Source organism: Clarias gariepinus, chromosome 27 (genome assembly GCF_024256425.1).
Source record: "Clarias gariepinus isolate MV-2021 ecotype Netherlands chromosome 27, CGAR_prim_01v2, whole genome shotgun sequence".
NCBI lineage: Eukaryota > Metazoa > Chordata > Actinopteri > Siluriformes > Clariidae > Clarias > Clarias gariepinus.
In genome coordinates, this window is record NC_071126.1 from 1,183,923 (window position 1) to 1,200,682 (window position 16,760).

The window sequence follows — 16,760 nt, forward strand, 5'->3', positions numbered from 1 at the left end:
CGCTTCCTCTTTGCGTTTTTTGTTTTGTTTTCTGTTTATTCACGGCTAAGCAGGAGTGTGTGTACAGCAGATGTATTATTTCCTATCAATTAAATAATACGCTTAACACAGTTTAATTAAGTTAAGTGAAAATAAGGCGAGGCTCCGGGACTTCACTCCGGCGACAGATCGATCAGTGGAGTGAACAGTGGAGTGAACAGTGGAGTGAACACTGGAGTGCTTTTTGGAGCGGGTACAGAGCGCAGAACACTTTACGCACAGTTTCCGTGTCGATGCTCCCGTGGCTGCACCCACAGGCTACTTTCGTCACTCGAATTTAATGAAAGAACCTACAGGTTACGAAATGATACTTTAAACAGATTTGTGTGTGTGTGTGTGAGAGTTACTGTATACAATGGGATCTTCAGAAATAGCTCGGAAACAAAGATACGTGAGTATAAAGCAACCTTTGCGCACATGTGGCGTTTAATGGGTCTTTTCGGTTGTTGGTGTTGTTTAACACAGTATACCTGCATCCTGGCATACACACGCATGTGGCTGTCTAACTTGGGTGAAATGATGGTGTGATGCTGTGTCCGATCTTGTACATGTGATGTGCCTTCAGCTTGCGCAGATCACCAGCCATAAGGCGCGCTCTCAGTCTCACTTCAGCGTCCCGCGCGCCGAGCGGCTTTCTCCGGAGGGCGCGGGAGCTTCAGGAGCTTCAGGACACGCGAAGAGCTTCATCACCAGAGACGAGGGACCGGTGACACCAGACCTGGCGCGCTTGTGTGAAGAATGCGTCTCTCGTGTGCTTGTTCTGAAGGAGCAAGCCCTGCGACTGCTCAAGGACGGCCACTTTCCCCCCAGCGTAAGGACATCAGCACTATAATCACTCTCCTACATTTTAACCGCTGAACCTCCGGAGACTCGGCATTGCGTCATGGCTTTACGCACACTGACTCTCCTCACACAACAGTTTCATGTAACATGGGACTGGCACACACTTTGTAATTTAATACCCATTACACGCACAAGCTAGTCTCTCTCTCTCTCTCTCTCTCTCTCACACACACACACACACACACACACAAACGAGTTTAAATCGATTAGGCTCTGCAATAGAGCCATGACTCGCATGCCTTCCCCCTCTCCACCTCTCATTACACAGGGAAGATGGGAAATAATGGGCAGAATAAAAAAAAAGTTCCTACTGAGAGGATAAAATGAAAATGTAATGTTATTTAAAAGTCACGGACACACCAGTGGGCAGCATTTGTCTCAGTCTGAAGTATACAGTGGATTAAATAGGTTAGTGGACCACTCCTTAATGTATGCCAGTCACGCTAAAATGTCTGGACTTGTAGACTCTGTATCCTTTTGCATTGCACTAATTCTTTCTGACGTCCATTTATGGTGGAATGGATGACTTACATGCAGACATCTTGATTTGTCGCAATATTTTCCCTCTACACATAATTTGCATATAATTTTATATGCATTAAATAATAATAATAATAATCTTGGTATTAGGTTTGTATGTTAATTAGCATGTTATTATGCGACAATCATGCATTTATTATTATCATTATTATTATATATATATATTTTTTTAAAATCAGGATCCAAAACTCTCCATCCTTCTGTATGAGAGCTTGCGAGCGCCTGCTTGGATTGGCCTTGCTGGTTGCTGTGACGTCTGCTTCACTCACCTGAGCCAGCTCAAGCGGGAGGCTATCCACATGCTCCTAAACCAAAACCGGACCATCTGGCCCAATTCTTCCCCTGCCAGCGTCTCACCCGGCTATGATGCCTTGGGTTCTCACACTCTGCCTAGAGCTATCAGCCCTCGTTCTCCAAGCCCCAATAAGCGTCAGAAGTTCAGCAACCCCAGGACGGAAACCTGGGTCAGAGAACATGCACGATTTGAGACCCTTTGGTGTACAAATAAGGAAATTCCACCTTTGGCCGACATGGTAGGTGGCTCTGTTTAAATACATAAAATTTGTTTTCATTATTGCATTGATTGCAAAATTGTTACAATATTACTAATATATACCGAGTGAGCCAGAAAATTTATACACAGTTCTGGAAAAGAAAAATGCAAAAAATATTTTAATGCTAAATTTATTGCTATATATTATTACATTGTTATAATATATTATAATTATGTGATAATTTTATATACATCATACTATTTTTCTTTTTCTGAAGGATGTTTAAATTTTTTTGGTTAACTCTGTATTTATTTATTTTTAAATGTAGAACACTACAATTGAATCTTTTTTTTTTTTTACCAGACAGTCACAGTCTGGTAAGACAATTGAAACAGTCAGACCATGCTTTCTAATAATTATCCCTTACATTTCTGTGCACTTGCTAAGAACTGTGGACAGGCATCAGTAAGAACCATTATCTGCAGTGTATGATGCAATCCCTTTGCATTTTGTTATGGCATGCCACTTTACTTTCACTGTATTTGCGCACTGAGGATAGCCAGGCCATGTGTGTGTGGCTTTAGTGATTTATTCCTGTCTTGCATTGACCATTGAAAAACATGGACTTGATCAATATCATGGTAATATTTAATGCTTAGTGGAATATTCATACTTTCAAAGTGAAGGCCAATAAATAAAATTGAAATGGAAAGCTTTTTATAGTAATGATGTTTCTGTGCAGCAGTCGCCCCTACATTCACTCATGTAAAGTGGGCTAGAAGCTCAGTTGCATGTATGTGTAAGTAAATCTTTTTTCACCCCTCCCATTTAAAAAGATGAATGCAATGTGAGAGTAGCCAAGGCCAGAGGAAAGAAAAGGCGAGCCGAGGGAGTATCAAAATGATGTCCAGTACTTAAACCTCAGCACATCCATTTCAGCATGAGTCACATGATCCCTCTAAGCAGTAATTGGCATTATAACATTGGCATCATTTTCTTGTTTGAAAATCAGTTCCTGTTTTACATAGCTGGAATAAAACAGCGATGAGGCATTAAGGGAGACCATTTTCTGAATAGTGTTCTCCATTACTCGGCATGAATGTGAGTGATCCCTAATCAAGATCAAGCTGATCTGTGATTTGATCTAGAGAGACAGGCCACTGACTTATAGCTAAATGGCTGAAAAGAAATACAATGAAATGAATTGAAATAAAGCCCAGTGCTTTTATAGTCTCTTAGGAATAAAGGACGATCCATCAAACAGTGGGATCAGACAAGGGGGTGGCTAGTGAACAGTATGATATAGAAAAGGACAATTTTATTGTTGTGTGTGCCAATACAATGCCAGGTGACTCAATCTGAAATGGGGATAATGAAAGATTAAAAATGGTCAAATAAATTATTAGGAAACATTTATTTATTTACTTGGATTTTTTTCCCCCTCTATTTTCTCCCAATTGGGTGATTTGCCAAATTCCCACCCACTCTCTCCTAGTCACCAACTGCGGACAGTGAGGGCAATTACATGCTTTCTGCAAGACACCTAAAGCTAGCCAACTGTATCTTCAACCTGCTGCTCATTCTACACCACAGGAGAGCGTAACAAACTCTGACAGTCATGTCAGCTCATACATGGGCTCACAGACACCCATTGTCACCTAGTTTTGCTCTGAATGACTGGGGACCGAGTAATGACGTCCCACCTGTATTTATTCTTTAAATATGAACTAGGTACAGCCTATGGATTTGTCAAACTGTGTTAGTGTCTGAGTACCGGAGATAAACTTTCGTTCTCATGTTTTATCATTTAAATAATTAATGTTCATCTATCAGTAAAACACACAAAAAAAAATATTTTTTCATTAGATTCAATAAGATAGTTTCACTGTTAAGAAGCTGCTTGCTTTTTAAAGGAGCAATGCCTCCTCCCTTACTGTGAGAAACACATCTAGGTTCATCCAACCAACACTTTCTGTAATAAGCACGTCTGAGGAAAGGGTGTGAGCTCCCACTGGTTTCACACACTTCTACCTGCCAATCGTTTATTTATTCACACACCTCTACCAGCCAATCACAGTTGATGTGAGTAGATACTAGAGGTTGGAGAGCAACCGCAGCACTTTACTCCATCCACCGTGCCTTTGGAGTGATGGAGGTAAATTCGGATGGTAGTATAAGTGGGCCATGAGTCTTCCGACAGTGACTGTAGCCTCTGGTAGCTATTTTAAATTTATTTTAGTGTTCATGACCTTATCTTACTGTATGAATCGTAATGAATGTTTGTGCTCTTTGTGATTTGCTTAACTTGTATATAAGTAGAATGATTATGTGATCAAGGCTATACCCCGGTGAACATGACCTGCTGCTGTGAAAACTCACAAAAGCATTTGCTTTATTAATAAATATAAAATATTAATAAAATATAAAGTTGAACATTGCCATTAACAATTCATCCACACAGGCCTCATTATGACTCAGACATTCTCATTATTCTCTTTAATTGAAAATTGGAAACATAAGTAATGTTATATTCTGTAGGGTTCTCAGGATGGACAGAAAAAGAAAAAAAATGATGAAGCCACAGTTCTCTGCCGCTTCACTGGTCCGTTGACGTTCAACACTTCCAAAGTTGCTGCAATGCTCCCTGCTGGGACCTCTGCAGCTTTCTCTTTCCTTGTCAGGTAACACAAGAGAGGATTTTACAGAGTATATATGGACAATTATTAAGAATATGTCACAATGTAGAATTTATTGTTAATAATTTGCATTCTTTCTATTTAATGTGTACTGACTGCTGATGTGAACTCACTGACGAAGTGGTGTTAATGTATTGCTTTTGTTGTAAAACACCAAACCACATGTCCCTAGGGCTGTCCAGAAGTTGCACTTGACTTCAAGAAGAAGAAAGCACTGCTCTGAAAATGACTGCAATCCCACAAACTTCCATGGTGTTCTCCAGAAGGATCCCCCTCCTGCACCTTTAAGCCTTTTACAGACTCACTGCAAGAGCAGAGAGTTACCAGACACAGCAAAGGTACCGCTGCGTCATTATTTTTGTGTCTTTACAAAATCACTAATATTTAAATTGTACATGATTTCGCATGATTTGATTTGATCCTACATTTTCTCTTGCTCAAAACGACATAGGCCTTAAACCCACACAGCTCCTTTAATGTCCTTTTCTCTACTTCAGCCAACTCCCAAGAGCAGAAAAATTGATTCAGTTTAATTGAAGCATACGTCATTTTCTCGTCTCGTAGTTAACACCAGTGGAGGATCTTCTTGAGTTTCACAGTGAACAGCTCTCACAGTAGTACCTGCTGGCAAACAGGCACTCAGCCTGCCAGCACCTAGAAAATCTGCCAGAGCAAATGGACTTTTAAATAATTCATCTCTTATAAACACAATTTAAAAAGACACTCAAAAGACCTGAAGATATCGGCAGTCACGGTAAAAGTGCATTCTGTATCAGACTCAAGTTTAGTCAGCTAAAGATTCAATCATATAATTCCTCAAGACAGGTCATCTCAGGCCTTGGGTAATCAATGGCTAATTGATTCGTATCATCACATAGCTGTTTAGGAGATTGGCAACATTATCCTTCCAAAATCTATAATTGAACATCATATTTAGTCTTCAGACCTCTTCCAAAAAACAAACAAACAAAAAAACAATGGTTGGCAAGATTTCCTGCTTAAAAATGGGTTGTCAGTTTACACTTTAAAATTCAGGTAGAAAAAAATATTATTACTTATTACATCAGTAAAAACACTTTTTTACTCTTAATTTCTTTAAATGATTTCTTCAAATGCTTAGACAAAAACAACAACCTGTCAATACTTTTTATGAAGGCAATATTTACAACAAACTATTGACACATCTGCACATACCCATGTTTTAATGCATGCAGAATGCAATATTAGACATTGTTATAATTACTTTTAAAATGATTTCTGCTTTATATTAAACTGTATAATGCATCAATAATGCATAATTGTAAACAAGAACTATAGGCAGTGTTTATAACTTGTTATAATGCACACATTAGCAAAACACACTTGACAGAGTCCATTATACAAAAATATACTGTAACTGTGATGTAGTGCTACAATTTATATTTAGTTATGATGATGGATTAATTACACATGGGGATTTCTATAAAAGTGTTGTGCAGAAAAAAAAAATTCTGTGCAGTATTGCCAAGTTTCATTGTCATCCACACATTAAAGGTGTCTGTAGTATTTTATAAGACTCTCATGCATGGATGTCATGTTTCCAGGTCAAAGTCATGCTGAGGCTCAACCCGATTGTGACGGCAGACACGTCTCAGTCCCATGCCCTTACAGTGGACCTGCATAAGAAGCAGGTCACAGTGATGGAGCCTGCCACACAAAATACACAGAGATCAGCAGCAGGCGCAAAGTTCACTCCAAAGACATTCACATTTGATGCTACTTTTGGCCCAGAGTCATCCCAGGTGCTAACCATGCTTCACCAACATCATAATCTTAATGCCAACTCTTTTTCTTAGTGTGGTTATTTTAACATAGTTAGCATTTGATTTTTCTAGTAGTCAGGATGGGTGATGTATGGACTAGACATGAGGGCTCTCTGAGATGTAAAGCAACCAGTAACTCCACTGTAAACAGACCTGAGTGATCAATGAGAGTGAAGAAGACAGCATCTAAACATACCAGTTCAACATAATACTCTACGTCCATGAGTCCCCCAGATCTGCTCCTTTACCTATGGCTAATCTATTTATAAAAATGCTTGGCTAAATAAATAGGTTTTTAGCCTGGACTTAAACACTGAGACTGTGTCTGGGTCCCGAACACTATTTGGAAGACTATTCCATAATTTTGGGGCTTTGTAAGAAAAAGCTCTGCCCCCAGCTGTATTTTTCATAATACCGTATGTGGTACTGACAAGCAGCCTGCATCCTTTAATCAAAGTAGGCGTGGCAGATCGTAAGACACTAGCAGTTCGCTCAGGTTCTGTGGCGCGAGACCATTTAATGCTTTATATGTCAAAAGTAGTATTTTAAAATCAATGTGAAATTTCACAGAGAGCCAATGCAGTGTGTTATGTTTAAGTATAATAAAATGATCTGATCGTAGTGGGTCTAAGTATTAGGCAAAAACAACCTCAGAAAGAAAATTAAATACTTTTTTAAAACTCTTATTTATTTAACAAAAATTAGGCCAAAAAGAAAAAAAGTGGGCAATACTAAGTACCCCCTTAGTGATTCCACAGGATTTAAGATGGTAAGTTGCAGCTGCTAATCATCAGCCCTTGATTAACTGAAAAGCAGAAGTTTGGAGTTCATCATTCTACACTGAGAAAGACTATTCACAAGGGGAAAATATTCAAGACTTTGGGTTTGTTTTGCAGTCACAGGACCTGGACACATTGCTGTCACTGAGTCCACCAGAACTCCTGTGTATACCAGAGTATTCTAGAAGCAAATGTAAGACAGCTAAGTGGGACAGCTAAGGTTTGGTCAAAATATGGTCATACAACAGTTATCCTGACAATGATGCGGCAGCACACAAGTAAATCTATATCAGAATGGGTGAAAAGTAAAAGAATCTAATTTTTGGGATGGGCTGGTTGAAGTCCAGACCTCAACTCAATTGAAATGCTGTAGTGGGACCGTAAGAGAGTTGTGCATAAGCAAATGCCCAAAAACCTCAATAAATTGAAGCAATGTTATAAAGTAGAATGGTTTGGAATTCCTTCACAATGCTTGAGAGACAAATAAAGCCATACAGGAAATTATTACTTATTGCTGCTAAAAGTTATTACTACCAAAGGTGGATCTACAAGCTGTTGAATCATAGATGGTACTTAGTATTGCACGCATGATTTTTGTCTTTTGACTTCATTTTTTTCAATATTTAATGGAACACTGAAAAAAGTTGTATGTTGTATTTACCTGATATAAAGACCCGGTACGATCAAATAATCTTTAATTATGTTTTTACACAAACACATAAAATAAAAAGAAGGCGTACTAACTTTTGAACATGACTGTAATTCATGCCTGTACTATGTGGAGTTTAATAAGGGCCTACAAGTAAAGAGCTTCGTGCTTTGTACTTCAGTGCAGTTGATTCAGATTAAAATAAAAAACAAATCTTAAAAAAAATGAATGAATAAACAAATAATCAGTTTTATCCTTTCACTAGGCTAAGGTCTGTGAGAAGAGTTTGTGTGAAGTTCTCCAGACTGTTATTGCTGGAGCAGATGGCTGCGTCCTAAGCTTTGGACAAACCAAAGTCGGTATGTGCAAATATGAATGCTTTATCTCAGAGACCTGCTCTTTTCTCTGCCTTTAAATCTAAATGTCTGATCTTTTCCTTGTTTCATTTTCTTACTTAAAGCTAAATAATAAATTATACATTGCAAAAAAATTGTGTAGTGTTTTAGGCTGCAGTGCACCACTTACTTTGCCAGTACGTACTGTAGAGATTCAGCTCTGAAACCGCCAGTGATAGTGACGCTTAATGGATGTGCATTAATGTTGTCCTCTCTTTATGGGGTTGCTATACTGGAGGTCATTGTGGGCTATCCACTTAGAGGGTTATTAATAGTTATCCCCCTAAAATCATGAAAACAGTTCTTCCGTGCAGGAACCTTAGAGAATTACATCACTGGCTATTAACTAATTGAATTCTCAGCCTATCTGTCACAATTCCTGGCACAGAGAGTAAAGTAATAAATCTTTTAAAGCAAATTGCAGTTAGGCACACCTAATGGTGGCTTGCATTTTTATTAGACATAACATAGCAAGGACCTATATTATATCATATGTGAAATAAACATACATATATATCCTTTTCCTCCTTATATCCTTCCTGATGATTCTGTGTGATTTCCAGGGACATCGTATACAATGATCGGGCGTGATGATGGAACACCAAACCTAGGAATCATCCCTTGTGCCATTTCTTGGCTTTTTAAACTCATTAAGAAGAAGACAGACAAGACATGGGCAAACATCTCTGTGTCTGTGTCAGCTGTTGAGGTGTGCGGGGAGACGGAGGTCATCAGGGATTTACTGACTGGTTCTGAGACTGGTGATCACGCCCATAAGCCAAATGTTTACCTCCAAGAAGATCCTGTCTTTGGAATACAGGTAAGGCTTCAGATGCAGATTTTAGACTCAGATAGAAAAGATGGCACAACAAAGATTATTTAAAGATAACATATGGTGGACCAACAACAAATGACTACATAAATGCATTATTTATTAAGTGTGAATATTCATAAGCAAGCAAAAATCATGTCTAATAAATGTAATTCTTATGAATATTATAATACAGACATTATCATTATGTTAATTAAAATTTCATGGCAAAATTTTCCTTTTAGCTTTACAACAACAGGGTGGTAAGTGCTCCGACAGCAGAAAGAGCAGCCAGCCTATTGGATGCAGCCCTAGCATCTCGCAACATGGGCATGGCAGGGTGCAGAGGGACGTGTACTCATCACTGCCATATGTTCTACACTCTTTATGTCTGCCAAAAACACATAGAGAGCAGTCCCACATCTGGGAGTAAGTACTGAGGCTATTGATTTGCCTAGGTTTTCAAATGTCTGATTCTGATCTCTAAGCCATATATCATTTATAAAAGAAATTATATGTTACTGGTGCTTTGGCTGGTATATTCTTGTTGAGTCATTCAAGTTAAATTCTTCCAGTGCATGTAGAACAAAGTAAGCTGAGCCTAATTGATTTAGGAAGCTGTACCAGACAGAGGACAAAGAACAGCACAGAAGTCTGTCTTCTTGACCTTGGCAATATTATTATGGCCAAGCTGAATGGACACAAACATGTCCCTAACAGGTATGTCCATAAAATATTTTATTTACAACCTGAAATAATGATGCTGGTATGGAAAATCATTATATGAACATACTAACACATTGTAACGTTTTATATTTTATATATATATATATATATAATAGGGGAAGTAGACTGTCCATGCTCATGCAAGAGTCTATTGGAAATGTCAACTGCCACACAACAATTGTAGCCCATGTCTCTGCCTCTCAAGAAGACCTGTCTGAATCTCTCTGCACCATTCAGATTGTCTCACACATTCGAAGATTACAGAGGATGAAAGTGTGTCTTTTAGACTTTTATAAACTTTTAAATCGCAAGCATTTATTACAATGGATATTAATTGACCTTTTCTATTTTCTTTTTCCCATGATTAGAAGCAAGGCTGCAACTCTCCTCGTACAAGAAGCTTGGGCAAAGAAAAAAAAGAGAACAACTCATCTAAACTAAGAGCCTTTCGCTATGCAGGTTCATTGGAACACAATTTGTCTTTGCCACACCTCTGTGATGATCTAGAAGACCACTCTGAGAGTGATAAGTCATGTGACACTGTGTTTTGTGTGGATCCAAAGGGTGTCCTCCATGACAAAGATGTCAGAGGGAATCACGAGTTTGTGCCAATAATTCCATCTTTGCAAACAAACAAGGCAGACTTAAAAAACTCTTTCTACATAAAACACAATGACGGCTTACAGTCAAGTCAAAATTTAAATGAACTGAAAAAACTTCCTGTGCAACAAACTTCGAGTGTTCCTGATTTGGAGTGTTTCAAGTGCAACACCTTTGCTGAACTACAGAATCGACTGGGATGTATGAATGAAAGTGAAATGGTTGGACTGCATTCTTGCACGACACAGCCTGCAAGTGCTGTTGTTAAATCTGAACCTCTGTCAAGGAAAGGTGTAAAGATGCTAGCGGATGTAAAGAGTAAATTAACATATAAAAAACAGGTTAACGTGCAGGAACAAGGACAACCTACTCAAAGAGATGGGTTTATAAAGGACATTAAGAAAATACCTTGTGCATACTCTGGTCAAGACAGCTCCATGCAGTACGAACGAGGCACTGATTCCCAAGGCTTTAGTAAAACTATGGACATGACTCCTTCTGTAATTTTTCCAGTGGAAGGCCCGTTATCTGATAAATCTAGATTGCCTAGCAAGGTTCGGATACCTCCTGTAGGTAAAAGCTCATCTTCACTTTCTACTCTAGGTTCTTCAGTTTCTTTCCCTATTACTCGATGTGAAGTTATTCCCACAGAGAGACAAGGGGAGAAGGCAACAATCACTGTAACGGTTCAGCAGCCACTAGATTTGAATGGACAAGATGAACTTATATATTCTGTGGTCAAAGAAGTAGAGGTCAGTGGCCCAGTAAGTAATGGCAAGGCTGCCAAAATAGCAAATATTGCTGACCTTGATTCTCTTAAGAACTCTCCACTAGGTTCTCAGCCTGTGAAGATCATCGGCAGTGTTGGAAAGGAACAAGCTGCTACTGATTCTGAAGTTAAGGCTTTAGGTGAAACTACTAAAACATCATTAGATTTATCTGCAGGAAAGACCATTTCTATGGGTCAAAATGTGTGTATTGTCAAAGCAAAGTCTAACAGTAACCACCTTCAACATGATGTTAGGTCAAAGGAGTCCGAGTCTAAGACTATGACAGAAGTGGAAGATTTGACAGAGGTGGATAAAGTTGATTTTGGCTCCGATTTGCAATATGAGGCCTCAAGGTTCAGGGAGTATGCATGTGAGATTGTAACTGAACAAGATGATGCTAAGAGAAACTGTAACCAAAGTAGTGGGCAGCTTTGTAGAGAGCTTGAAGACAAGGTTACACCAACAAATCCGTCAACATTAGAAGGTTTTCAGAAGAAACCAGAAGAAAATCAAATCAGCGGTTATGACACAAGCAGTCTTACAAGAGCTTGGCTTGAAACTGGCAAACAGCCCTCCTGTAAGGACTATGTTTATCCCAGTACAACCTGGAAAGACGAGACTCCATCTAGTCCAAAAGCAACACTAGAAAAAAAAAATTATGTTTCCAAACCAAGTCTGGTGGAATGGGCAAAATATAGCAAGTCAATGCCTTCAGTGCCAAGATCAGATAACAATGGTTCCAATATGATAAACAAAACACAGGTGCAACCTACTGTGACCCAGGCAGCCTCAAAGAAACAGCTCAAAACTACGAACCCCAGATCTCCTATTGATGAGAGCACTAAGCTATTTAGCGCAAAACTGGAACAGTTAACCAGCAGGAGCAGATCCTTAGGCACATCACATGTAGAGTGTGTTGCTGTTGTACAGCCTATTGAGCAAAGCAATTCTGTGCAAACTCAGGGTACTTTAAGGAGTATGGACGGCAACCATACTTCACCAAGGGTCAACCGACGTCTTGAGAAGGAAAATTGCTATGAATTGGGTTCTAAAAGCAGTTTAGAAGGACAGTATGCATCAGCTCATGCCAAAAGCGCTGCCCATCCTGGTTTGCTGACAGTTTTTGAAGCAGACCTTCTCAGTTTGTCTCAGACTAACCATAGCCTTCGGAGAGTTCCAAGATTTTTTCCACTTTATGATGTTGATGAACGTGACATTAATCATCCTTCCGAACACAGTCAGTTCAATTTGTCAAGTGGAAGCAAGGTTTTGTCTAGCCCAGTGGTTCACAAGTTGTCAGGAATTTCCCCCAATTTAAGTGCATCACCCAAATCTAACAGACGCTCATTAAATAGAAGCTCAAGTCTGTCTCCTGAGGGATTTTCTAGAAAACAAATCTCATGGTCATCCCAGTCTTTATCCCGAAAGCAGGTGAAATCTTCTGTCTCCTCCAAATATCCAAGCAAACTACTGAATGGACGGGTTGAGGTTCTTAGAGCGAGTGAGGACTCTCTCTCTAGCTCTAGCCAAGGTAGCTCAGACATTGATGATCTTGAGGAGTCAAAAAGAAAAATTAAACAGTTGAGCCACACTTTGCCTTCCCCATACAGTAGGATTACAGAGCCACGTAAACCAAAGCACTGCAGTGGGCATGCCAGTGATAACACAAGTGTTCTGAGTGGGGAGCTCCCTCCTGCCATGTGTAAGACTGCGTTGATGTACAACCGCAACAGTACGGTCAGCAGTGGATATGAAAGCCTGAAGAGGGATGGTGAAACCACATATAGTAGTACTTCAATACATGACTCAATCAGCGATCAGAGCTGCTTCTACAGTACTCTGAAGGGTGTCAAGATTTCCAAGAAAAGAAACAACATAGGTAAGTCATCTACCAGGCAAATCCTTTATCACAACTGATTCTTAGTTATTTGTTAAGACTGACAATTTTTTTTTCACAGGATCCTATCAAAGACATCCATCACAGGACACACTGTCATCTTTAAGGAGATCTGTGAGTGGGTCAAAAATACGCTGGGTAGATCGTGGGACCTCAGATGCATATGAAATTAAAGTTTATGAGATAGACAACGTGGATAGTTTGCAGAGGAGAGGAAAGGCAGGGAACAAGGTAATATCTCAAAATACTGTATATGCTGCTTCGCAAAAGTCTTGAGCCGCCCCTAATTCTACATATTAAACGAATGAAATGAACAATTTAAAAATTGGTTGTTTATATAACAACCTCAGCAGCAACCCCTATTTTCCTTACATCTGTAGTTAGCAACCGTGCAGCAGTCAGCATCACCAGTATACCAATCACCGGCTTGATCATCTGTCATCATCTGCACTGGTTCTCACTGGTTTATGCCTTAAGTTAGATGTTTCTTTAAGCTTGATTGATTGATAGGTCACTCTCTGGATTAACAAACAAAAACCATTCCTCAGAAACTGCTTATGCACATGGACTGGATTAAATTTATATATATATAGGATTTGCTCACATCTCTCTATAATTATAATCTCCCCATATCTACCCATTAAGGTAATAATGAATTAGTTGTATGGCTACATCCGAATTTCAGTTCATATTTGGCATACATTATGATCTTGTCTGTGGTTAATGGGACTTCATTTCGGCCATGTTGTCAGAGTGTTGTCTGCTTCAGTGCCAAGCTGAAATTCCTGGAGCATCGGCAGGAAAGAATTGCAGAGATGAGGGCCAAGTACAACACCCTCAAGCGAGAGCTGGAACTAGCCAAACAGCATCTGATGGTGGATCCAGAGAAATGGACCCATGAATGTGAGTGACAAAAGTGACTTTTAAATAACAATGTTTTACTTTGGTAATTGCTCAGTAAGAGTTTTTGCCCAACAACACACTGATTCCTTAATCCAGTATGTGACTTTTACTGTTTGTTATCTAATGATACCATAAGCCAAGACATCTGAGTCTTATGACATGTTTTATAACCAAAAACCATGTTTTTTAAATTTTCTTCCACAATACAGTAGCACAGAGAATATTCATTGACTTATTGACCTTAATCACATCAAATTACTGTAAATAGTAAACTCAGTATGCTATGCTTATACAATACATATCAAACAAACAACAAAATCCAAATGCTTACAGTACCATTACTTAATACTATAAAAAGCAAGGGATTTACAATTTTCAGTCAATAATTTCCCTTTCTGTCTTCACAGTTGACCTCTGGCAGACATTTGAAGTAGATTCTTTGGAGCACTTAGAGGCCCTTGAGCTGGTGACGCAGCGCCTGGAATGGCAAGTCTTCCACTGCAAGGCACATGTCATGATGGTAACCAGCTTTGACTCTTCACCAAAGCGAAGACAGAAGAAGAAGTACCGTCCACCTGTCGATTATATAGGGTTTATAGGAATATAGCATATCTAGAGTTTTAATTTATGTTACCTTTTACTTTAAATGATGTGCATACAAAATGCTAGTTGCTGTAACAACTCTGCACTGAAACCACCAGGTAAGAAGGATACTGCCTTCTATTTCAAGGACCTTTCAGAGAACTTTGTGTAATGATTTATCATGTATTTGCAATAAATACCTGTACCTGTCTCAGATAGCCATCTTTATCTTAAACCTTCTCTTCAAGGTAATAACTGAACCAGAGATTAAACCTCTATGTCGATTGATTTGTATTTCTACTAACCGGCCGCAATAATCTCACTTCTTGGTGTGCCCTGGTAGGTGCTCAGAGATCATCACACTCAAATCACTAGAACTTGCTGAAGGTGCATGCAAACATCAAAGTCTGGAGCAGTCCTTCTTTAATTTACAGTCAGTGGTACGAACTGCTTCTTATAGAGATGTCACAGTGGTTGGCCTCCAGCCCATCTATAGGCCACTGTGATGAGGTCCACCACACATCAAAGGAGTACTTATTGCATGTAACTCACTAAGACTTCGAGCCAAATTGTTGCCAGGATAAACTGAGAAAAGCAACATTTTAATTTATCATGCAATCATTAATGTTCATGGCCTCTCCCTTTTTTTAGAGAACCCAAAGAGGTTCCTTCTGTGGTGCTGAGGGGCCATACATTGCTTGGGATTGCTTGGGATGGGCTACTACAAAAGGCCATGAAAGCATGTCTTGTGTTTAATAGCTATTCCTGGACTGCTTAGTCACAGACAGTGATTTAATACTTGGGACAGATCCATGCCAAATTGGAACAGCAGATCTGCTCAGGAAGGAAGATGTCAGGCTCTTCTGACCGCTAGCAAGAGAAATAGTGGGATCCAAGGTCTTGCTAAGTTCTTTACAAAATAAAAAGAATCAACAGTAAGGGAAAATGACACATATGAGAAGGTTGCATCCTATACCAGGAGGCTATTCAGTTTTTCTATTGAAAACCCCAATCTGATGTGGTTATTTTACTTTATTTGGTATTTTAAGTGGTCCACCTATATCTTACCAAACCTTTCTCGATCTGGGATACTATTCTGGGTTCAGACATTATGCTCCTGGACAGTGTATGTACTGCTTCCTTGTACTGGCAAATTAGTTGATTTCAGTGAGATGGACCCACCATGATGTAGGGAGATATTTAAATATGTGCCATCCTTATGGTTGATATGGCTGTCAACATTGTCTGAGCTGACCAACATGTCCGAAGCTATATGAACTCAAGGGCTGTATTTAGCTTTCTCGGTTCCAGATGGTTAAAGTGTTAAAACTTTATGGAAATCTGGATAAAAAAAGATTGCATGAAAAGGGGCATTCAGGGTAAAGAAGAACAACCAATAGAGCAAACCAAAAGATGTTTTTACACCCATTGCACCACTCCACTTTTCACTCTGTAATAAAAGCAGCTGTAGCAACCACCTCTCAACAATGAGGAGACACTGCATCCTTGGCAATTCCAGGGAATGAAAAAAGCTTGAAGGACAGGTCACATGTAGTTAGGATTACAGTCATGAGTGGCTAAGCCTTATAATGTTCTACATGTAGTCTTAAATGTAATGGATACAAAGAAGATGGAGAAGAGAAAGATGGCTATGTGAAAGTTGTATTAATTTCAAATACTGTATATGAATTTATGTCATATGTCATAAATTATGTCATATGTCATATTTTGCGCATATGCACAAGGAGGTATCCAGGTTCTACCAGACATAGTGGGGTTATTTGGGGGTAAAGCTGAATGTAAATGAATACATAGATCAGCCATGACATAAACACCACATAAAACACATAACACATAATTAATTATATACCAGTAAACTGGTGGCAGGATCATGGGCACCCAAGGTTCATCTACTGTATGCCTGTGGGGACCAAAAGCCAGCCAGTGCGGTCCAATCCCAGAAAAGCCAATGCAGCCCAACGCCATCGACCCAGACAAAGATCCATGAATGCTCTATAGCACAACCCACAGCACGCAAAGGATTTGGTGCCAACATCTGTCAGACACCACAGCACACCCCAGAGGTTTTGTTAGGGTACCAGAGCTGCCCCAGTGGCACAAGGGGAACCCACAAAATACAGTACTGTTTTGCATTTTAATGTTATGGCTTATTGGTGTATAGCAAAACCATTATACAGATAATGCCTCTCAAGGTGAGTTTAACTCTCCATGCT

The 16,760-nt window shown here is 39.3% G+C and overlaps 1 protein-coding gene across 1 annotated transcript; it reads left to right on the forward strand.

Annotated features, from left to right (window-relative positions):
• Positions 1-394: 394 nt before the first annotated feature.
• kif26bb (kinesin family member 26Bb) lies at positions 395-15,682 on the forward strand. Its single transcript, XM_053489251.1, has 15 exons — positions 395-430; positions 605-850; positions 1,602-1,955; positions 4,455-4,597; positions 4,785-4,950; positions 6,196-6,393; positions 8,108-8,201; positions 8,801-9,057; positions 9,294-9,477; positions 9,624-9,768; positions 9,891-10,047; positions 10,143-13,023; positions 13,103-13,272; positions 13,794-13,944; positions 14,352-15,682. Exons 1-15 carry the CDS (start codon positions 395-397, stop codon positions 14,549-14,551), a joined length of 5,382 nt encoding a protein of 1,793 aa, XP_053345226.1. The 3' UTR covers positions 14,552-15,682.
• Positions 15,683-16,760: the final 1,078 nt, after the last annotated feature.

Coding starts and splice junctions, on each gene's coding strand:
- kif26bb (XM_053489251.1), top strand. CDS start 395: ATGGGATCTTCAGAAATAGCTCGGAAACAAAGATAC. Junction 431..604: donor TAGCTCGGAAACAAAGATAC/GTGAGTATAAAG, acceptor ATGTGCCTTCAG/CTTGCGCAGATCACCAGCCA. Junction 851..1,601: donor ACGGCCACTTTCCCCCCAGC/GTAAGGACATCA, acceptor TTTTAAAATCAG/GATCCAAAACTCTCCATCCT.